At 41.6% G+C, this 24,313-nt stretch overlaps 1 protein-coding gene across 1 annotated transcript; it reads left to right on the forward strand.

The window, feature by feature from the left end:
- The first annotated feature begins 8,498 nt into the window (after nt 1-8,498).
- Nucleotides 8,499-9,452, forward strand: LOC102559715 (olfactory receptor 6M1-like). The gene has a single exon (XM_006268515.3). It carries the CDS (start codon nt 8,499-8,501, stop codon nt 9,450-9,452), a length of 954 nt encoding a protein of 317 aa, XP_006268577.3.
- The last annotated feature ends 14,861 nt before the right edge of the window (nt 9,453-24,313 follow it).

Genomic DNA, 24,313 nt, shown 5'->3' on the forward strand with positions numbered 1-24,313 from the left:
GTTTCCTGGTTTACCCTAAAATCTGATGTTGACTTCTGGTTTACTGTGAACCCTAGCTTCAATCCCAAGCACTACAGGAATGCAGTCTCAGCATTTCACTCTACTAATCTGGTGACCTTCCCCTAGCAGGTTTAGGAGGAAGAATGTAGCAGATTGGAATGTATTTGGGTGAAGAGAAAAGGTGAAAGGTTTAGTGGTTGGGATTTATTATAAACTGCCACATCAGGAAGGAGAGGTAGATGAGGCACTCTTTGAAGAGTCAAAATTATAACAAACAAACAAACAAATTAATTAAGTACTGATAGGAGACTTCATGGGGTTTTTTTTTGGGGGGGGGAGGGGATATCTGCTGGAAGATTAATATAGGTAAACTATGATGACATGCAAATACCTTACTGTTCCAGAGAATTGAGGCTATAACTAAGGGATCTTCTACTTTGGATATTGTCCTGACTGATAAGGGAGTATGTGCTGGTGATTGGAAACTTGGGAGGAAGTGGCCCCTTCACATAATAGTTTTCTTTTACCATCCATCCTTTCCTTGAAGGCAGATTTCATATCCTTATTCTGTAGATCTTATTCTGTAGATCAGTGGGTTCAGCCTGGGTGTGACCATGGTCTAAAACACAGAGACCACTTTGCCTATGTCCACAGACAAGTTGGAGGCAGAGCATAGATAAAAAGATGAAGCTAGGACCAGAGAACAGCAAGGTAGTGAGAAAATGGGAGGCATGAGGAGAAGGCTTTGAGTGTGACCTGAGCTGAGTGGAATTTCATGACATTGGACACTACAAGTTCATGATGTGCTAATCAATGAGAAGCAGCTGCCCCCTACCAGCCCTCATACCAGAAAAAATGAGCACCCTCTTGCAGCTGGTGTCTGTAGAGGCTAATTTAACCAAAGAGGAGTCTCACAGAAGAAGTGTTCATGTTAGGTCCACAGAAAAGTAGGAAAGCTGTCAGGAGGGTATTTATAGTTGAATAGACACAACCACAAATTCACATAGCAATGGCAGAGTGACATAAGACCTGTTGTCCATGATGGTTGCATAATTCAAGAAGAAGCATATTGTCACATAGCTATCAAAGGCCATCACAGCTAGAAGCAAAGATTCAGCAGCAGAAAAAAAAAAAACAATACAAAAGTACAGCTTGAATTTTGGAAAGAGAATAGATGTAATCCTGGCAAACAGTTTCCCCAGAATATTGTAGATAGTTGCTGAAGAATTCAAAATATGCAAGAGAGACAAAATTGCCTAAGATACTCCAGTGAGGCCTAGATGGAACCAAGACGAACACATTTGCAACTAATAAAAGGAAACACATTTTCACATATGGCATAAGCTAATCTGAAGCTTTTTAAGTGATGATGAGTTAGCCTGATATCTATGGTTGGTTGATGCTGTCATATGGTATATTTTAAAACAAGCATATCCAATAGCAAGCACTTCTCTTTGAAATCTGTTGTAAGTATTGGGTGGTGGGAAGTCTGATCTAATGGTTAGGCCACTAGGAAAGGGCAGGAGGTGAACCATAGCCCAAGTCAGGGATCATAAATCAGGGACCAGATCCAAAGGGAAATCCAGGGGTAGAGTCTAATTACAGGCTGAGTTAAAGTTCAAGAGTCAGAAAATATTTCTAAATTCAGGATGAGCTAGAAGGTCAGAACTGAAGTCAAGGTAAACCAAGAGTCAGAAACCAAGATACCAGATCTAAGAGGGAAATCCAGAGGCATAGTCCAAAACACTGGCCTCATCAGAGAGCCAGGAATACAGGGCAAGACAGCCTTACCAAAACAAACCTTCATAAAAATTGTTGAGCAGCCTGCAGTCTGCTGCCATAGGCAGAACTAAATGGGGAAGCTTCTCTCCCCAGCAGAGAATCAGGAGGCCCAGACAGTAGCCAGCTGGTTCATTAGCTGGGGTAGGGCAGCCAATGAGGGTCCCTAGGGAGGTGTGGCCAACTAGGGAATTAACTCAGGCTAGGCTGCTTGCTAGGGCTCATGACACCTGTGTGTCCAATGGCACCTCTCTAAAAGTAAAAAAAAAAAAAAAAAAAGTAATGGGAAATGATAAAATGAAGAATATCTGTTGAGACTTCATATTGCTTCTGGATTGACCAGAGGAAGCTTGAGAAACAGACATTGTATTGATTCAGAAGGCCTCAGAATTATACCAGCAAACAATTTTATCAGAGATCTCATCTGCCCATGAGTAACAAGAAGCCCCTTCCTGCCTGCACTCCTCCCTCCCCCATTTTGTGCATTTATGTTTCCTTCTAAGTATTGGCAGAGACCTAGAATACTAATTGTATGCAAGCGGCAAGCCTTAGAGCAAGCCAGAAAGCTAAGTGGCTTTCTGTAGCAGAAACCTATAAACTACATCTACGTATCAATTGAGCTAAGTGTCACTAAAGAAAACAAAAGAACTACAATAACCACTTCAAAGAAAAGCCTGTAAGAGACAAGAAAAGCCAAGGTACATTGAAAACATGATGATAAATATATCTTGGTGAACACATTCCCCTTTTGATTAAAATCTATTTCCCAAAGCAGACTTCTCATATCTGTCTAAAGTTTTATGCTAAATCAGTCTATGTGACTGCATCTACCCTAGCTCACTTGCTGTCCCCAGTGGCCTTTGATCCTCACTCCCTCACACTACATTTTTATATATTAGTAACAGTGCATTTTTATATTTCATCTGCCTCATCTTTGCCCTGGCATTCTGTATTTTATACCTTTTAACTTTTAATGAATGCATTCTTTAACGTAATCAATGGGTAAGGAAACACCCTTGGCTGAACAAGGAATTGTTGGACCTCATTGAACTAAAAAAAAGTAGCCTACTCCAGTTGGAAAATGGGAAGCATCATCAAAGAAGACTACTCAGCACTCTGCCACACCTATAGGGAATGGTTCAGAAAAGCCAAGGCACAAACCAAACTCAGGTTAGCTATAGGGTTCAAGGACAACAAAAACTCCTTCTTTAGATATGTGGAAAGTTGAAAAAAGAACAAAGATAGCATTGGGCCTCTGCGAGATCAAACAGGGCAGCTGACATCTGATGCCCAAGAAAAGGCCAATCTCCTAAATGACTTTTTCACATTGGTTTTTCATCCTCCCAAGGGGATCACACTGTCAGAAAGGACATGAACCAGCCTGGGAGTGGGTGATGGGCCCAAAACTGAAGTGGATCAAGTAAGGGAACACTTTGAGAAACTGGACATTGACAAGGTCGCGGGCCCAGATGGAATGCACCCAAGAGTCTTGAAGGAGCTGGCAGACATTATTGTGCCCCCCTTGGCAAAGATATTTGAAAATTTGTGGCACTCAGGCAAGGTCCCAGGAGACTGGAAAAGAGTCAACGTGGTTCCTATCTTCAAGAAAGGGAGGAGGGATGACCTGGGGAATTATAGACCAATCAGTCTTATGTCCATCCCTGGCAAAATTGTCAAAAATTCTTTGAGAACATTGTCAAGGGATCCATTAACACCAGACTAATGGAAGGCAAGCTTTTGAAGACCAGCCAACATGGCTCTGTGCCTGGCAGGTCTTGCCTGATCAACCTCATCTCCTTCTATGACCAGATAATGCAAGCCCTAAACAAAGGAGATGATGTAGATTTCATATATCTGGATTTCAAGAAAGCCTTTGACCTAGTTCCCCATGATGTCCTCATGGCTAAACTGGGGAACCGTGGCCTTGATCATCTTACGGTCTGATGGCTAGGTAACTGGCCATGGGGTTGGACCCAAAGAGTACTATTTGACAGGAGCAAATCAACATGGCACAGGGTGACCAATGGAGTCCCTGAGGGCTTGGTACTTGGGCCGGTACTCTTTAACATCTTCATTAATGATCTGGAGTTAGGAGTCAGATGCAAATTGGCAATGTTCATGAATGACACCAAATTATGGGGGAGTGCAGTCACACCGCAGGACAGGCTGGGGATGCAAACCAGTTTGGACACGCTCTCAAGGTGGGCTGACCAAAGCCCGATGGCCTTCAATGTAGCGAATTAGTAGGAAAAACCCTAAACGTACTTACAAGCTTGGCAGTGCTACGCTTGCTATCACTGCGACCAAAAGAGACTTGGGGTTCCTGATTGACCACAAGATGAATATGAGTCACTAATGCGATGTTGTGGCTGGCAAAGCAAACCAAACTCTGGCATGCATCTACTGATGCATCTCAAGCAAAACCAAGGATGTCATCCTCCCACTTTACTCAACCTTAGTGAGGCTGCAGCTGGAGTGTTGCATCCAGTTTTGGGCCCCCCACTTCAGGAGGGATGTGTAAAAGCTTGAGAGAGTCCAGAGAAGAGCCACTCATAAGATTCAAGGCCTGGAGGGCAGGCCGTATGAGGCGAGGCTGAGGGATTTGGGACGCTTCAGTCTGGAAAAGAGAAGGCTCAGGGGGGACTTGGTAGCAGCCTACAATTAGATAAAAGGGGTACATCAGGACCTAGGAGAACAGCTGTTCACCAGAGCTCCCCAAGGGATAACAAGGTCTAATGGCCATAAACTCCAGGAAGGCGAATTTAGACTAGACAGAAGGAAAAAGTTCTTTACAGTGCACGTGTTCAGGGTCTGAAATAGACTCCTTCCAGAAGTGCTGTAACCACCTACTCTGGACTCTTTCAAAAAAATCTGGATATTTTCCTTGCTGGGATCACTTGATCCCAACCTACTTCCTTCCTATGGTGGTGGTGGGGGAGGACTTGGGGGGCTGGACTCAATCTCCTGAGGTCCCTTCCAGCCCCTAATGTCTTTGAAATCTATTAAACTTATTAAAATTTCACACAATGATATGCCAAGCAATACTAGCCACCTGCAAAATATGTATTCTTAGAATTAAAGAAGAATCCTGACCTATCTTTGCAAATGCAAGTGTTTCAGAACACCTTTCCAAAGGAAGTCCCTAATTCAGTGGAAGTCTAGATCCCCAATGGGCATGAAGTATTACTCTCAGGGGACTTAACTATCTTCTACCACATCTTATACGAAGTGAAAAAGTAATTGGTTAGCTCTCAGGCATCTGTATCAGACACTGCTTTTTGCAGGACTGAATTGAAATCGGCATGCAGGGCCTGGATGCATTTTATTTCCATTCATCCTATTTTTACCACTTTGTGGTGCCACTTTTTGGCTGGAGAACTAGTGGCTGCGCAATGATCTATTCATTTCAGCATATGTGGCTCAAGTATATATAACAGTAGCTTATCATTCTGACTCGTGTACATTCTCTCTGTCTTCACATGGGTATGTTTTCCATTTTTTTATCACAATTGAGATTCCAATCAGGACTTCAGGATAATTGCCTTCAACAGGTAATATTTGGCTTAATTGATATAGACAACTAGTGTAGCTCCAACCAGCTTGTAGCTTAGCATATAGGTGCTATAAAGTGAAGAGATATAGAAATTAAGATGAAAATATGCTTCAGGAAGTTATAATTCATAGTACTCCTGAGGAGAGTTAGTAGTGAAATCAAAATCCATGTCAGCTAAGAACTTTTTACTCAGTCTGTATATTAATTTGAAAATGTTTTACTGGAGATTTTTCCTTTGTAAATGTCTCTTCCTGAAATAAACTCAGGGACTGCCTTTGAAGACAACTTTTGGCTTACCTGGATTATTATGTGAGTGGCAATCTAACCACAAATGTGTTTTTTATTGTCATTCTTTCTGATGGGACCAAAACCCAAGGTCCATCTATTTAACTTTCTATTCAAAGGCTAAGTAAAAGCATAGTCAGATATGTAGTTGCATCTATACCATTTATCCAACCCATGATTAAATTTTATTTTAGAATGAGTTTTATCCTGCCACTGATTCTTTCAAAAACTGATTAAGATTAGGCAATGCTACTGAGATTCAAGTGGCATGATATTTTTAGCATAAACATAAACTTAAATATTAAGAGAATACAAATCTGTTTATACTACAGTTATTGTTCTGACAGTATTATGTGTAGACATACCTCTTTCAACCTTTCACTAGCTATTTATGGTACTGCTAATAATGTAGATATTTCAGAACAGAGTTTAGCACTGGCTGCAAAAATTGCCATCTACATGCAGCTGGTATGGACATACCAAATATCTGTGATTAATATGAATAGATAAGGTGGGAAACATAAATCCTTCTTTTAAATGATACAGAAAACAAGCTAAATAGTCCAGAGTATTATGTTGTGCTGAAGTTGTAATTTCCTTCCATCCCAGTACAAGTTTCAGCTCTACCTTATACTTCATTCTGAAATCCTGAGGACTACTGAAGGATCATAATGTCACTTAGTCCTAACCAAGTTGTCTGTCTGAATTGTACTATACATTAATGGATGTAAAAAGAGAATATAAAGTTGGTTATATATGAGCATAAAAGAAAGACAAAATGAAGGAAAAGAAATCCTAAAAGGCTGGAGGAGCTAATGTAAAATATTTAATATACATCAACCAAGTCATAATGTCCCCAGCACTTATTTCCATTGTCTCAAAAACTGACTGGCTTGGGTTATGCATTTAAGATAATACTACTCATGTAAAACTAGTGTAAAATACCAGGAGTGGAAAAGAGAAAAGGGGCAATGCTGACACAAGAATACATGCATGTGAGTTGGCTTGAAATATATATAAAATTAAAACCCAATTCACTTTACATGTTTTTTTTTTTTCTTTCCCAGGAGCATAGTTAGAACAGTAGTCCAGGGAGCATGAGACCCAGATTTTAGGGTCCCTTCATCTAATGGGAATTTGAGCCTGCATTTCTTGCTTTCAAGCAAAAGGCATTATTTATGAGTCCATAAGCTAGGCATTACCAAGATCTCCTTTTCAGGCTGCCCCTTCAGACTGACCCACTAGGCAACCAAGAAAGGGAGATCCATACAGTCAGGAGGAAGCATACAAGGTAGGGTTGTTGTAGTTCAATATGCTGAATATTTCTCTTGGAAGCAGCAGACCTCAAGCTGTAGCCCAGGACCCTGCTCACAGAAATGCAGAAGTCTTACTAAAGTTGCCTTTTTTACCCATTGAAAGTTAAATGAAAGTTGCAGTGGGACAGGTTCAGGAGGAGAGTTCTGGTTAATACCTAAATTACGGTTTGGCATTTTGCTAAATCCTGGATCCCCTGCTTTGGGAGTATGTGCCACAATCATTAAGCTATCGTACCTGCCTCTGTTTTACTTATAGCACTAGGCACACAAAATGATTATCTTTGCCTAGATTATCAAAAACTGTGCAGAAGTACCAAAACCTACAACAATGAGGCTACATCCCCCTAATCATGTACATTAAAGTAGAATTTATTTCTTAGTCATCTAACGTTTATAGTAATAAGGAGCTTAATGAGCTTCTGAAATAAATTATGGTAGCCTGTGACAACAGGATCAGGATTTGATTCCAGAAATAAGTCTCTCCCAGTCCTATGCTCCTATACAACCTTCCTCACTGAATTCTTAGTGAGCTTGGCTAAGGAAAGACCAAATAAGAACCTATGTTCTAAAGCTAGGACTATGAAAGAGGTAAGGGAATTACATGACAAAAAATCTCATTTCCCCACCCTAAGTCCTACTGTTCTTTCTTCTTGCTTACTCAGCTGAAGGTTATAGTAACTTCACCGAGAGTTGAGCTATGTTAAGTTTTGTGTAAATATGAGATACAGGTTCCGAGATCCTTACAACATAGCTATGCCATCAAAACTGGGAGCGTAGAGTTAAGGATCCTTGAAACCCGCTATGCGTCCGGGAGTGTATAAAGATCATGTGCTCCAGTGAATATACCTATGCTAGCTGTACTAACAGAAGAGTGTTTTTGTTGGCTTGGTTTATATCATCCAGTGTAGTGTTATGGCTAATCAGGGAGAAAAAAAAGGCCTTGTGTCAATGTGTGTGATACATCACTACTCAGTGTGTATGTTGTGGGGGAGGTCTGAGAGACCATAGGTCTGCCTGTATAACTAGTATAACTGAGGCTGTTCTATATTATGCACAAGCCTAGTCCTGTGTATTTTGGTTGTTTGTGGTCTTTGTATGTAGAACAATGACTGGTGAAAATCAAACACCCTGTTGATTTAACTTGATTTAGTATTTTCACTGTTGAATCATTATACTGGTCTTTCCTTGATTATTGCCTAATGATTCGGGCATTCATTTGAGAAGAGAGAAACTACAATTCAGGAAGGCAAGCCAATTAAGCCCAACTTTCTGAAGTTGATCCTGAGTTATCCTAGGGTTCCTTCTCTCTGTCCTGTTCCCTCCCCCTGTTCCCCTTAAAATGTTATCAAGATTTTTTTTTCTAAATTAAAACACATTTTGAGTCTTCATAGTCTTCAAACTTTTGGTCTTCAGGATGGCTCTAATATGCTAGAAATCTATGAGTTAAATCCTTGCTGTGTATATACCAAGATGTAACCTAAACTTTTTATTTACAAAATAGACACAGTACTATTGTGCATCAATTGTTTTATGATTATTTTTCTAGATATAAGCACGGAACATGCATGGATATGGAAAACATGACAGGTGTGACAGAGTTCATCTTGGTGGGGTTCCCAAATATCTTTGAGGTAGAAATAATCCTCTTCGTTATCTTTTTCCTTATCTACTTAGTGACTGTATTAGGAAACAGCCTCATCATTCTGCTGATATGTATTGATCACCGTCTCCATTCCCCCATGTACTATTTCCTTAGTAACTTGTCGTTCATTGAGATCTTCATGACTTCTGCTGTGGTTCCTAAAATGTTGGCCAACTTCCTCTCAGAAAAGAAAACCATCTCCTTTGCTGGATGCTTTAGTCAGAGCTATTTTTATTTCCTCATGGGCACAACAGAGTTCATCCTTTTTGCTGTCATGTCCAATGACCGGTACATCGCCGTATGCAGCCCATTAAGGTACTCTACCATAATGACTGAAAAAATATGCATTCAACTTGTCATTGGCTCCTGGGTCGGAGGTTTCTTCATGGTATTATCATCATTGATCTTGAAAACTAGATTGCCATACTGTGGCCCCAATGTGATCAACCACTATTTCTGTGACAGTGCCCCTTTGCTGCACCTGGCTTGTGCTGATATCCGCTTTATTGAGTTCACTGACTTTGTGGTGTCTCTGGTTCTTCTTCTTGGCTCCCTGTCATTGACTGTGGTTTCCTACATCTACATAATCTCCACTATACTTAAGATCCCATCTGCACAAGGGAGACAGAAAGCATTTGCCACCTGTGCCTCTCATTTCACTGTTGTTTCAATAGGATTTGGTATCACCATGTTTGTCTATGTCAGACCTTCACAGACTGATTTCATGAAGTTCAACAAAGTTCTCTCTGTTCTGTCTAGCATAATGACACCCTTCCTAAACCCATTCATCTTCAGCCTAAGGAATGAGCAAATGAAAGAGGCCATAAGAGATGCTCTGAAGAAGTACTTGGCGATGACCAAAAAGGCAATGAATTAATGACTGCTGTTGTCATTGGTGATATATATGTCCTTACAAAATTTGAAATGAGGCCATTTCCTCTTACATGCTCTGGGGGCAATTCACCTCCTAGGTACAGTAGTGTGAATCAAGAATCTGCATAGCTTGCCAGTTGGCAATTTTTCAACTCATAAACCAGGATGCTCATAAACCAGGATATTTCAAAATGGTCTATATAGCAATATTACAAATGGACTGAAAGAAGAGGTAACAGATATGCAAGTCTCAACTAATTCTACCAGCACAGTACTCTGAGGAGGTAATGAAAAAGCTGTCCTTTCCAGCCTGCCTCCTTGTTAGCTCTTGGGATGGAAACTAAAATGTCTTCCAGAAAAATGGGTCTGAGGTGTCCAGAAACTCAGGACTTCATTTCTGCTAGTCACAAGCCAGGCATGAAGCCCAAGGCTTCTGATGTAATTTTATACAACACAAAGATATAAGATGAACAACTACCACCTCAAGCTTCATGAACTCATGGCATTATAGCATTTAGTCCACAATTCCACCATTTTCCTCATCTGCAAGATGGCTCTCCTGTTCAAGGTAATTTGTTGGAACTATGTAAGAAGCCACAGTAACTGAAGCTGTGAGTGCTTATAACTATTGGGTACCCAAGAATACATGCATAATACAAACTGGCTCTGTAACATAGTGGCTATGTAATAGCATCATGGTGTCCTCCTTTGAATTTAAGTACCATATTCACTAGGCAACATTTTCCCTACCGAGACCCATTTGCAAAGATCCATGGCCTGTCCTGATCCATACCCCTCTGGCACTGCCAGTGCCTAACCCCCAGTCCCCTGCTTCTGCCTCCCACCCCCCCGGCCATGCTGCTATCCTTCACTCCTGATGTCCCTCACTCCCCTGCCCCCACCCCCAGGCCATGCTGATGACACACAACCCCTGCCAGAGGGGCCCCCAGCTGTCCCCATCCCACTCAAATTGAAGTGCAGTGGGTCCAGCTCATGCATACAGTAGCAGAGAAAGTCCAGCCCCAGTACAGGCTGGCGGGAGGAAGAAAAGAGACCTGTTACACCCCCCTCCACCCTCTTGTGCTGAGGCTGCTCTGCCATACCAGGCAGCCTGGTCATGGTCCCTCCCTTCCCCTGAGTAGCATCTCCCAGCCACCCAACCTCCATGAGCACGGGTACCAGCCCTGGTGCTGCCAGCCTAGCCATACAGATCTCCTCCATCTCCTTCCCCCATTAGAAGGGGCAGGTGCCTTCCAGCCACCCCTCTGCCCTGCTGTAGCTTGTGACCCTTTGAAATATTCTTGTGACCCGGTTTTAGGTCATGACCCACAGATTGAGAAATTCTGCACTAGGCTATAGGGTCTAGTCCTCATATAGAAAGCTGTCCTATGTTGCCTCTTGTCAAACAGGAAATAGTACTCAGGATTCCTATGTCTGGAGTGAATGCTTGAACCATTATGTTCTTTGGCAAACGGCGAGTAACATCATTCCCATAAAAGTAAGCATTCTGAACTTCTCCTACTGGTCAAATGGGTGCTGACCCTCACAAGTGGAACTAGGTGCTGTGAATTGCATAAAACTGAAGTACAAGCTGAACTGAAGTACAAATTGAATCAATGCACACTCTTCTGCTATGTATTTCATATATGAAGCCTGGATCATTCTTTGGAGGTACCTGTCTGTACCAGTTCTCTCTAGAGAGCATCTTCTGCCTACACTTACTCATTCTTTGAAGATGGCTAAACCTATGCATTGAGTGTACAATGTTCTAGGCACTTGAGCCCGATCAAACTGAAACACTTGTGAGCCAAGAAACCTAGGACCATTGCCTATTCTACCTATTAGATGCCCAAATGGACTTGGTGCCAAGTCCACTCTGCTTGAGACCCTTATTTATTCAAATGAAGATGGGACTTCTCACTTATTTTTTGTAACTTAATCCAATTTCACTTCTAAATCACCTAAGTTGTGCTTAGGCACCAAATACAATCCTATTCCATCCCACTCAAGACTCTGGCGTGATTCAGGGGCTAGGACCAACAATCAGCTGATTGTTGGTCCCAGCCCCAGCTCCACACAAAACTGGTGTGAGATTCCAGTGAGGTGCTGGGTTTGGGACTGAGAATCAGAAAGCTGTGCTTGCATTATCTCCATGGAGTAGTATGACACTAGCTGAACATGTGTTACTCATTGCAGTCTTGAGATGCTCCTCTCACAAAAAGTCTTAACGTTGCTATGACACAATCACATTTATCACATCTTACTGTGTGAACATGTCAACAGTAGCATTTTAAGTGCAGTTAAAAGTTCTAAGTGTAAAATATGACATGTCCCTTAGACCCGTTCACCCAGAGATGGGTTGAACCTGCCATTCCTGTTTCCTAAATCTCAGGACATGAGCAGTTCCTGAGCCCTTTCCAGCTCTTCTCTTGGATCTCTTCTACTGAATTGTGCATTTACTAGTTATTGGAATAAATAAACAAACAGTACTGGAGGAAAAGTACTGGCCTCTCCTTTCATGTACAATTGCCATCTCAGTGGGATTCATGATCTCCACCTCGTATTTTGTTTCCTAGCCTCAATATTTCCCTTCCTTGACTTCCCAGTGGGTCAGCTTCAAGGGGGTTGCTGGAGAGAGGTCTGGACAATGTCTGGCCTATAGCCTGATGGTTAGAGCAACTAAGCAATTCAGTTTCCAACCTGCTCTCCATGGGGCAGTTCTGGAAGCTGTATCTCTTGCTCTCTGGGCAAGTGTCCTTCTACCAGGATACTAGAATAAAGGTTGGGAAGGTTTCCCCATTTTTCCCCTGCTATGTGAAACAACATACTAAAATTGTAAGTGCTAAAAACCACAGATGTCTGACAATGACTGTCTAGGCACACTGAGCGAACAGGGATTTAGTGCCAAATCACACAATGCAGAGAACAAACAGGACCTAGTCCTGTTTTCCAGTAACTCTCCCCATGTTTGCATTTACATTTTTTTTCAGAGACTCACAGTGGAATAGGATTGTACATCAATGCCTAAGTATGGCTTATATTTTTTATTAAACAAACTAGACAGTTGCAAAAAATGTGTAGGTGGTCTAATAAAAGATATCACCTTTACCACACTGACTTCTTTTACTTTTAGACCAACATGGTTACAACATTTATCCTTAAGTATTGCTTAGGTGCCTTGAAAATGAAACAAGATTTGGCTACTACATTTTAGGCCTTGGATCATGAAATGTAGGTGCCTCCAAAACCACATTGGATCTGGTCCCTCCTCATAAATTTAAGAGCCCTTTGTGGTTAGTATTTCCATTCAATTAATGCATTTAGACACTGCAATAAAGTAAAGTCTCAGTCTTCTTTATGATATGTCTGATAGTATAAGAATGATGTTCTAGTTAAGATGATCCAGAAATTATGCAAGAGTAAAGGATTTCTTAAGGTGAAACATTTTATTGGACCAAATATTCAGTTGGGATAAAATATACACATTTAGCTCTTTAAACATTAACATCAACTGTCATATTCTTACTGGGTTGTTTTTTTTTGGGGGGGGGGGGTTCGGTGGGGAGGGGGTTGGGTTTTTTGTTTGTTTGGGGTTTTTTTGCTTGGGTTTTTATCTCCTTACATTCTCTCCAGTTTTTCATGATCCTTTCTTAACCATAGAAATCAAATCTAGAGAGACTCTTATACCAGAATCACTTGTGTAATAAGCAGTGGATATCACCTCCCTACTTCTTATCTCCCTATTTATCCATTTTCTCTCTTGTTTCTCCCATTAGATGGCAGGCAAAAAAAAAAAAAAGTACTCAGAGGAAAGGGCTGTCCTGGTGTCAGGGTAGGATGTGATGGATTTGGGGCTGCACAGGGGTTAGTGAATTTGTACTGGGAAAGAATGAAGCTGCACTGGGCAGAAAGAAGGGGTTGAGATGGTGCAGATATCATGGAGATAAAATCATGAAGCTTATTTTATGGCAAAGAGATCACTAAGATCTTGGCTCTTCAGGCAAAAAGGTTTTATTGGTGATTACGAGAAAGAAGAGAACATAGTTTTACTCTGACTTCAGGCTGAGCATAGAGAACTGAGCACTTGGAGGAACAATTAAAAGTGAAGAAAGAACAAGAAATCTCCCTCCTTTGCCCTTCCTCCCCCACTCCCCATTCTAATGGGTAGAAGAATCCAGTTTTGCATTTGGCCACTAATGTGTGCTCCCGTCCCCCCCTAAGTCACAGGGACATTGCACGACATTGTGCAATAAGGCCTATAAAATATTCTGCATACATAATGTTTTCAGATATTCAGTTTAGTATGAAGCACATTCTCTGATACAACCACCAGACCGGACTAAAGCTAACAGCAAAACCACATGCCCCTAAATCAGGTTTCCTTGCTCAATACCAATCAATAAATAAATGCATTTACATAAAACCCACAACACCCAGAACCCCATGTTTCTTCTGTTTCTAGGGCAATCTTATGTCCAGCTCTTCCTGCTTATCCTTCTTGTATCAATCCCAGTCAGTTTAGCTAAGAGAAGCCCAAACCTGTTAAGTCTGCATGACTGTTATGAATAAAGCAACAGAAAATGAAATATCCCATGAAATTATTAATGATTCCAATGTCACCCCAGACATAGGAGGGGTAGGTGTGAGTCATGGGTTACACAGCTGGGCCTGGGGACAGGATAGAGACTTGACAAACAAAATGGAAATTTGATATGACTTAAGCTAACTTACATATGTAGGCCTAAATCATATAGTACCAGTAAAACAGTAATATAGAACAGTACATATCAATATAAACATAATCATTATATAATATAAAGAAGGAGAAAAAACAAAACAAATACAACTTGCTACCAAAATAAAATGCTGAAGCTTATCTTACGTCTTAGTTCACTTATACTTATCTATAGGGAATAGAGCGGGAGAGGAAAAGTCAGAAATGGTTGGGGAAAGGGAGGGAATGCATTTAAAAAAACAAACAAACAGAATAACTGGGGGTTTTGCTACAGAAGGAAGGTTGGTTGATCACAGACTCAGCATTAAATGAACAAGGTGATGCAGTCACAAAACATGCTACTGTAACTTCTGGTTGCATAAAATCACAGCATTATGTGCAAGAAGTGTTAATACTACTCCGAGTGCTGATTAAGCCTCTTCTAGAATACTTTGTGCTGTTGTAGGCTCCATGTTTTAGGTATAATGTGGTGAAGGTAGAGAGGGTCCAAAGGGGGATGCGAAAAAAGATAAGGTGTTGGAAGACAAGCCATAGGGGGAGAGCTCAAGATGACACTGAGGGTCCTTTAATTAGAGCTGCTCTCAGAGATTCTCTCAAACAGGTTGGAGCTATAAAAATAAAGTATCTTCAAGAAGTCTTGGCTGGGATTATACACTTGTGCGTGACTCTGCTTTAAGCAGGGGGTTGGACTAGATGACCTCCTCAGGTCCCTTCCAACCCTCATTTTCTATGATACAGAAGTGCAATATCCAAATACACATGTTTACAAAGTATCTGTAGGTTGTTCTAATATTCCTGATGCACAAGAGGAAATTTCAGCCCAGCCAATATTGTTAAAGTCCATTAGAAAATATACCTCCCCCAAAGAATCCTAACTTGTATCTCCTCAAACAGATATCCTTTTCCTTATCATCAGCATCTCTGAGCATACCCCTGGGTTTTTAGTCCATAACTTTTTAATTTCTTTTCAAATTTTGTGAATGCAGTATTCACAAAAGGTCCATTGGCTATGATATCAGAATTGGCTGTCCTCAAATGAGTGAGGAATACCTTGGGCAGGCACATGTCTTATCTGTTTACTGCTCTGCTGACCAGCAGCAGAAGCTGCCTGGCTCCATGAGACAGAGCACCCCTTTTATACATGATCCCTAAACTCAGACACAAGGACAAATGTCCTAGTGGACTCCAAGATGAACATGAGTCGGCAGTGTGACTAAGCCATCAGAAAAGCTAATGGCACTTTATCGTGCATCAGCAGATGCATGACAAACAGATCCAAGGAGGTGATACTTCCCCTCTTTCGGGCACTGGTCAGACCGCAGTTGGAATACTGCGTGCAGTTTTGGGCGACAAAACTTCAAGAGAGATGTGGATAACCCGGAGAGGGTCCAGAGAAGGGGCACTCATATGGTTAAGGGCTTGCAGGCCAAGCCCTATGAGGAGAGACTGGGACACCTGGACCTTTTCAGCCTCCGCAAGAGAAGGTTGAGAGGCGACCTTGTGGCTGCCTATAAGTTCATCACGGGGGCACAGAAGGGAATTGGTGAGGTTTTATTCACCAAGGCGCCCCCCAGGGGTTACAAGAAATAATGGCCACAAGCTAACAGAGAGCAGATTAAGACTAGACATTAAGAAGAACTTCTTCACAGTTAGAGTGGCCAAGGTCTGGAACGGGCTTCCAAGGGAGATGGTGCTCTCCCCTACCCTGGGGGTCTTCAAGAGGAGGTTAGATAAGCATCTAGCTGGGGTCATCTGAACCCAGCACTCTTTCCTGCCTATGCAGGGGGTCGGACTTGATGATCTATTGAGGTCCCTTCCGACCCTAGCATGTATGAATCTATGAAAATGGCTCACTTAACTGCCTAGAAGTTTTACTGGGTATGAGCAGGAGAGCTGATGTTTTAGAAATTTGGAGGTGTTTGTGACAGGGTATCATCTCCAGGGGTGGGCAGGAAGCCTGCCTCTCACCCCCCACCAAAAAAACCCAAAAACAAACCCAAACTACTTCTACCCTGCTCTATGGGCAGTCCACCCTTCTCGCCCACCATGTTTTGATATAAATTGCCATCAAAGTGTGGGAGAATGCCTTGGTCTTATTGTAATGACCACGAGATTTGTTGTCAGGGCCTCATGGGCCAGATGTGTGGCTCTGTTCCACCCCTATACAATGTTCTAAACCTCACAGTTGTCATCCTGGTTGAACTTCTTCCCTCAGACCTGCTGGCCTCTCATTTGGCCTCTCCATGGGCTCCCAGTCCCCTTTGATTACTTCCTAGCCCCTCTCTGGTCCTCTGGACCTATTTAGTCTCATTCTTTCTTCCTTTTCTGTTAGGGTATGGTCCCTTAGCCTTCCCTTCCTCAGGGTAACCCACAAGGCAGTAAGAACTGAGACTTTCAGGTGCCCCATACTTGCCTTTCCCAGGGGTCGCTCATGGATGGCATTTTGTGAAGGCTGTCCTGCCACAGGCAGCCCCACTATGCTAACCAGTAGTCTCAGTAGTTTCAGTTCTTACCCAGAACCAAGCTCTGGCCATCCTGATCTTATCCCTGGCCCCTCATGGGTTCCCCCTTGATGTTCTGTACTGATCCTGGCTCACAGATCTATGAGCCTCCTGGCCCCAGCTCTCTCTCATACCCTTTCTCTTTAACCCTCCTCCTCAGAGGACCCTGCATCAGCCTTCTTCATCCAGGGCTGCATGTCCATTGACCCCTTACTCTCAGTTGTGGCCACATATGGAGCTTCAGTCTGTACTTCCCAGAGTGTGGCCCCAGGTTGGGCCAGTTGAGATTTCCAGGCTCCCCTGGCTCTGGTAGTCTCTGTAGTGGTCTACTTCAACATTTTGACTCCTCTTGGTCCCTGGCCCCACATGGGCCAGTTGAGATTCCAAGGATCAGCCCTCTGGATGTCAGCCTTCTCTCACCTCTGGGTCCAGCCTCTTGGGCCCTTCCACAGATCTCTCACACTGCCTCTCTCTCTCTCTCTCTCTCTCTCTGGGCTCACCTAGAGCCCCTCATTGGTCTCACAAACACAGCCCACTTCTCTGGTCTCACCCATCAACAGGTTGCTGGTCTCATCCTCTCTGGTCCCCCTCAATATCTCCCCATACACTTAGACCCTCTCTCTGGGCTCACCCAGACCACTCATCAGGCCCCCATGCACTCATTCCCTCTCTCTGTGCTCCCCCAGACCCTTCAACAGGCCCCCATACAGTCAACCCCTTTCTCAGGGCTCTGGTTCCTACACTGGGTCTCCAGAAACTGTGTCCCTTCCAGACTTCTTTAGATGTTACCCTCCATGCCAACCTTCTGGGACTGTAGTCATCATACTGAGGTTCTTTCATCCAGCTCCAAGATTCTACTGCCAGCTTTGCTCAGGTCCTGGGCTTATATCCACCTTAAGCCCAGGCCTCCTCATGGGTCAGATGACACCCTCAATCAGCCCTAGCCACCACCTGCAAGCTCCTTGGGCCACTTAACCTTATAATCAGCTCGGGTCCCACCTGCAGACTGCTACACAAGCTGCTTCTCCTCCTGAACTGGTAGACACTCTATGCAGCTTGCCACGGTGTTATCTCTAGGGAACTAATATAAATGGCCAGATTGTTTCATGTTGTTTACTGTAACCATGCAAACACAAAAATAATTGTAAATACCCTCCTGTACCAGATTGGTTGAGTTGTTCTCTTTGAGGCAAAGAGGAAGGAGGCCATTTGACTAAGAGCCTAGAACACAGATAATCCCAGGAATCCTTGGTTCTGCCCTTAACTGTGAAACTGAACTCTGAAGGAGAATTAAAGCAAAAAACCCAAGAAATTAGGCTTTTTACATTCTATGGCAATTGCACATGGGAACTGGGGAGAGACACAAAGGAAGTGGTAGTTTTAGGTTCCTTCTACTCTTCAGCTATGCTGCAGAGACAGGTGACATTTTTCTGAGTGCTGGTTCAAAGGTTGACATTCAAATTTGGTCTTTCTTTGGACAGATCAAGAAATGTACAATCAATGGTCCCAAATTTCATCATTCTACTAAAGCTTGCAAAGAAAAACAAACAAAACCTTTTTTTAGTATTTTATGTGGTCTAATAAAAGGTATCACCACTGAACCAAGATTTTAAGAGTCTTGCATTTCTCTAGCATTCTACCACAAAATCAGTGAGACCTTTTGATGCTGCAGCAAGGGAGCAAGCACAAAGAAGTATATTGGAAGGATCTGATTAGTTCCTGATTACTTCCTGTGAAGTACTGAACCCCTCCCCACCACCTAACATTGAGCTTGGTAGGGTTGACAAAAGTTAAGCGAGACTGAAAGGTGTAGTTAGTGTTGACTAAATGCAGGAAGATTTCACATTAATGATGGGGACTGTTTGGTTGTTGATAGGGTTTTTAGTAACAGGATAGCTGGTTGTGATGATAGGGGAACAGATGCGTGAAAAGCTAGCAGGATTGTTGGCTATGGCCACTTCTCCCTGAGAGTGGTACCATCAAAACTGTCCGGTCCCAAAGACTGGTACACCTCTTGCTTGGCTGTCCCAAACAGGAGGATGGATTCACTGGGATGTTCCATCTCCTCTTTGAATGGTGTTTTGGCTTGAGCTTTGGCTGTGACCTCCTCACAGTCCTACAGTATGTCATCATTGTTGTCAGAAAACTCTGTATCCTCCTCAGTATCAGTGACAGAGGGCGACTCAGTGGAGTCTCCCCTGTGAGAACTCTTTGTAATGCAGGCATATTACCCCTCTGGACATCCAAAACACAGGTGGTATCATTGTTGTGCACCTTGGCTCTGCATTGGTATCAGTTCTAGTTGTAGCTGCAAGCTGCCATCTCTGTCACAAGCCTTTTGCCCACAGCTTGGTTTTGATTAATCTGAGGGACCTTCAGGATCTGTCCTCACCCCAGATGGAAAAGTTTCATAACCTTTGTGCACCTCCAGGTGGCGGAGATTTCCACAGATATTGACATTATTCAGGTGTAGGTGGTGGTGTCATGCGGCCAGTAATGGTGATTGCTTGACAATAAGCTGCATTCAACTGCCCAAAGTGATGACCTAGAAAATGTCTGACACTGCATGTATTCATGCATATCTTAAAAAAAGGCAGGTTCACATGCAGGGCATGGTCTGTGACCCCTGGGCAGTGTTGTTAGGCGTGAATCCTAGAAAAGCCACATTGGAGTTGTACGACGACAGCAAGTAAAGCACTGTGGGATGCTAATTGATTGACCAACTCTCTGCTGAACAATACAAATGTACCATGAAGCACTTCACAGTGAATTATTTCAAAGTTGTTCCTGTTTAAACCATGTCAATGTTGTTGTGGTTCAAGCTGATTTGTAGTGCATTATTGCTGTGCACTGTACTCTCACTTTTTAGAGCACTTTAAAGGCATTTGGAGGGGGAAAAAAAGTTTAATTTGTGCATACCCCTGCAGCATTGGGCTTTCTGACTCATTCCTGGAGGCATTTACCACTTCCATTTTCTTGTATACAGCACCTAGGTAGTTAAACCTGAGTAACACTAAAATATTTTCAAGTCTTCCATTGTGATAGTGATCCTCAGAACTATATTCAACCATTTAAAGTTACATTCCTGGGACAAATACAAAGAAAGTTTGGTGGGTCAATGTGTAATATTAATATACATGAATCTCAGCCTTTGTGTTTCCTCATGTTCTCAATTAAGTCCATAGAGGGAAGAGAGAGGGAACACACCATGTTGAAAATGTGTCAACAGTAATCACTGTTTAGAGAATTCCCAGTAAATTAATAATCTGTATGTGATTAAAAAAAAAAATTCCAACTCCTAGATTGTAGTTTACAACAGCAGCTCAGGGAGTTAACTCCAGGGAATGAAACATATCTGTCTAACTCTATGTTCCCCAGAGGAAGTGTCTCTTGTGCTTTTTAGTGAGGATGAGTCCTCATGGGGATGCGAAGATGCTGAAATGCTCCAGTTCAATCAACAAGCAAGCCTTTGACCAGAAAGGAGGATGGTTCTATTCTCAGAGGTTAGTGCAAGGATCAAAAATGTCTTGGTTCCCATATCATGTGGCAATGTGATTAAGAAGGCACTAGGATAAGGAAGGGACAGATACCACCATGATTTAAACTGAAGCATTGCTAGAATCACTGGCAAAGCAGAGGAAAATTCATGAACCTGAATTTGACAAGCAAGGAATATCTTTTGTTCAAATACTATCTTAAGACCTGAAATGTGTTTATATGGCTTCTTTTTTTTTCTTTTTCTTCTGTTTGGCTAGAGATGCACATTAGGTACATTTCCATATTAATTCAAACAAAGTCTTTTTTTCCTCCATTTTCTTTTCCTTTCCTTCCTCCCCTTTTGATGATGAATTAAATAGATGTAATGTTCTCATGGGTGAGACCACCCTTCTGCTGTCCATCTCAGAAAGGAAACAGAAAAAAAATGAGACAATTCAGAGAAGAGCCACATAAATCATTTGAAGTCTGGAAAGTCAGTCTTGTAGGAAAAGACTAAAGAATCTCAGTCCACTTACTTTATAACAGGGAAAGTTAAGAAGTTATTTGATTATGGTCTACAAAGACCTATGTTAGCAATGGTCCCTTTAATCCAGTAGATAAAACCAGAGCAACATCCGATGTCTAGAATTTGAAGCCAGCTAAATACAGACTAGAGATAGGACACATTCATGTGAAGACAATTAATAGCTACAACAACATACATTAAGGTATGGTGCTTTTTCAACTACTTGGAATATTTATATCAAAATCTAGCATGTTTCCAAAAGCTATTCTCTATCTCAACCTCATATTATTAAGCACTAGTTTCTCAGTGTAGGAATTCTTGGGTAAAATTCTCTTGCTTGCCTGTGTAGAAAGTCAGACTGGATGCTCTTTTGTCATTTTAGCCTTGTTTCCTTAAATTTCTAAGATCTCTTTGTATTAAAGTGTATTCTTTAATCTAGACTGAACTCTTTAGCTTCTTCAAAGTCATGCCCAAAGGTTTGAAGTGTTTTAGTAGAGAAAGTTCTCACCTTACAGGCATTTGGTTTTCAATCCTCTCAGTTCAAAATAAAATTGGTTGATGCGTACAGCATTCTACAGCTATAAAATCCAAGGGATCTACCTGATGGGAATTTTGATTAAAAAAAATGAGGGCATGGGCCTTATTAAAGCTACTATTTTGTGGGATAAACTATATTTTATGACCAGGACTCTATATCACTGTGCGATGGACAGCTACTCTATTGTGGACATAGGGTCAGATCCTACTCCATTTTTTAGACTTCTTTATGCCCTTAGTTATCTATGTGTCATTGTATTCTATCCCATTCAAGTCCATGAAAATCCATCTACTTTTGTAACATGCTGTCATCTTACCCTTACATAAATAAAAAATAAATAAAAAATGCAGTAAAGAGGAGAAGGGCCGGCCCACCTTTGGCATTCACTGTTTTTCAGGGAATTGAGAAGGGTGGCAGAGAATCACACTAATGCAGCTAAATTACTTACTTGTCTAACAGGAGTGAGATAGAAACTGGCCTTTGATGTGCATTTAATTAGCTGACAGTATTCACACCTCTTATATTCAGGCATTTTTCCAAATTGAAAATTGAAGTAGCTAAATATATTTAAGGGGGGAAAAATAGCCGAGTCAGAAATGGCATTTTGTAAAAACTTGAAAAAAATTGGCAAAAATAAGTAGACATTGGATTTATGGCACATTATAACCTGCTTGCCACCTGATAACCCCAGGTAGCCTGTCTGCATTTTAGCAACATTTTACCCACTACATTTTATCACCTTCTCCCCCTCCCCCCATCATTGTCTCCCATTTCCTTTGAACCTTAGTGCTACGGATTTTCATTTTCACAGACTTGCATTTTGCATTTTGGCTTCTATTCTACCCAGGAAAGCACACAAACACCAACAGACTTTCCTTATGCCTAAAGAAGGGTGTTTCTGCCCAACGGCTTGCAAAGAACATTGTTTCCAACTATTTAGCTGGTTTAATAAAAGATATGAATTCTACCCAAAGACCCTTGTCTGCCATTTTTTATTAAAACATGTTTTACTTGAGCCTAAATAACTGGCCTATTAGAATTTTTTTTTTTTCCCATGGAAATGTCAACATTATATTTTGTCCAGGAATAAAACATTTCTCAAATTCACAGAAGTCTATGTCCAATGTCTTTTGTGTGGTTCTAAATTATATTTCTAGCAGGCCACTTACAGACCACAGTCTCATACAGTAAAGTAATTCCAGCTCTGATGGTGATGCTAAGGATGAATCTAATCTAACCACTTGCAGCAGAGACAATAAGCCTTAAAAGTGTAACTGACACAGCCACTTCTCCTGATCTTTGTTTTTGCTCAGAGTATATCAAAGAATAGGCCACCCTCAGAGCATACTGCAAGATTTGGCTATTATCTCAGAGCTCTTATTAAAGCCAATATGAAGAAGTGAGGTGTAGAAGAGTAACTGTTTTATAAGCTATGTCGTTTTCTTATTCTTACCCCCCTGAACCTTTGTTGAGCAGGGCATCATAGAAGTCAAATTATTAAAGAACTAATGGAGAAAACAATAGACTGGGACTTAGTAGACATCTTTTTATTCCTGCCCCTGGTCTGCTCAGTAAACTTGTTCAAGTAATTTAATCTATTTATGTCTCAATTTCCCCATCTGTAATATGAGGCTTCCTTTGTAAAATACTTAGAGATTGGTTGATAATGATAAAATAACCTACATAAAAGCTGTTAATGGCTTTGAAGGGGGCAGTTAGCAGTAGAGGCTTATAGCCCTGGCTCTTTGTCCTGATTCTGCATCCTGCCTCTATGTCCCAATTCTGCAAACTCTCTGCCAACGCAGGGTGTATGTGCTTCTTGCCATTTCTCTGGGAAAACTCTGAGCTGAAGGAGTCATTTCTGAAGGGAAACCCTCTATCCCCAAATTAGGACAAAGGGAGCTTACTTTATTCGGTCAGGTGCTAGAATTAAGAGAGAACATGCCTGTCTCTTCTCAAGACAATCACTTCATTGAAAAGTTAACCTAAGTTTAACTTAGTTTCAGATCTGGCAATGGGAATTTAAAAATGTACTCACACCTCGGAAGATGGGTGTGGGGTAGACCCCAGGTAGACCCTGAGTTCTTGCTGGTTGTTGAGTTTCTCAGGTCCTTCACTTCCCAGTCTTCCCTAGATTCACAATCAAAGATAAACAATCATTAATGCCATGCATCTATCTACCCTTTGATTAGGTATATGTTAATGAAAGAGGTTGGCCAGGAAGGTCCCCCTCTCCGGCTAAGAATGTATGATAAGTTTCCATTCCACATTCACTGTTTCACTAGGATGGTCTTCAAGAGGTTATCAGTTAGGTTTCAGCTCTTGACACTAAGTGCCATTCCTTGTGGTAATGTGTTTCTATTACCATACTTAATTTGTATTACTATTGTCAAGCACTTGGGTTTTCTTGTTAAATCAGCAAACATATGCCCTCTAGCTTTGCAAGCCTGTTTTTAGACAAGATGACCCAGAATTACTATTATTTTAGTTGCACATTTACAACAACAATATTCAGTTCCTAGCTTTATATAATGGAAGGTATATATAACATGGGAGTACTTATACCAAGACTATCTAATGTGTTCCTTACAAATTCCTTTGACTGAGAATTTGAATGGCTCAATCCCTAAAAATCTGAAGAAATGTTGAAACAATGAGCTGTTGCTGATCATTACAGTAAATCTGTTCATACTCGCTGCATAATATAGATTAACTTGCCACTAGCATTTTCTTGTTAGTAATGCATTTTTAAATTGGGTTTAGAGTGGTTAGGCTTTGGAATTAGGCTCTTATTAATATATTTGGGATAGGACTTCAGCTGTCACAATTCCATATGATTTTAGATAATTGTTAATCAGAACAATGTATAGAAAGTAAAAGGGGAAGACCGTATCATATATATGTGTGATCCTGACCACAACATTCTGACCATTCCCTTATTCTTATTTAAAGATGCTGAAATGAAAAAAAAAACAAACATTTTTCAGACTTCTGATTTTTCAAATAACCCTCTTTTTGAAAGGGACACAGTATTTCCCATTAAGCTTTCGTAATACATTGGGATGGAGCTAAATCACAAGGATGAAGT

The sequence above is a fragment of the Alligator mississippiensis genome, chromosome 7 (genome assembly GCF_030867095.1).
Source record: "Alligator mississippiensis isolate rAllMis1 chromosome 7, rAllMis1, whole genome shotgun sequence".
NCBI lineage: Eukaryota > Metazoa > Chordata > Crocodylia > Alligatoridae > Alligator > Alligator mississippiensis.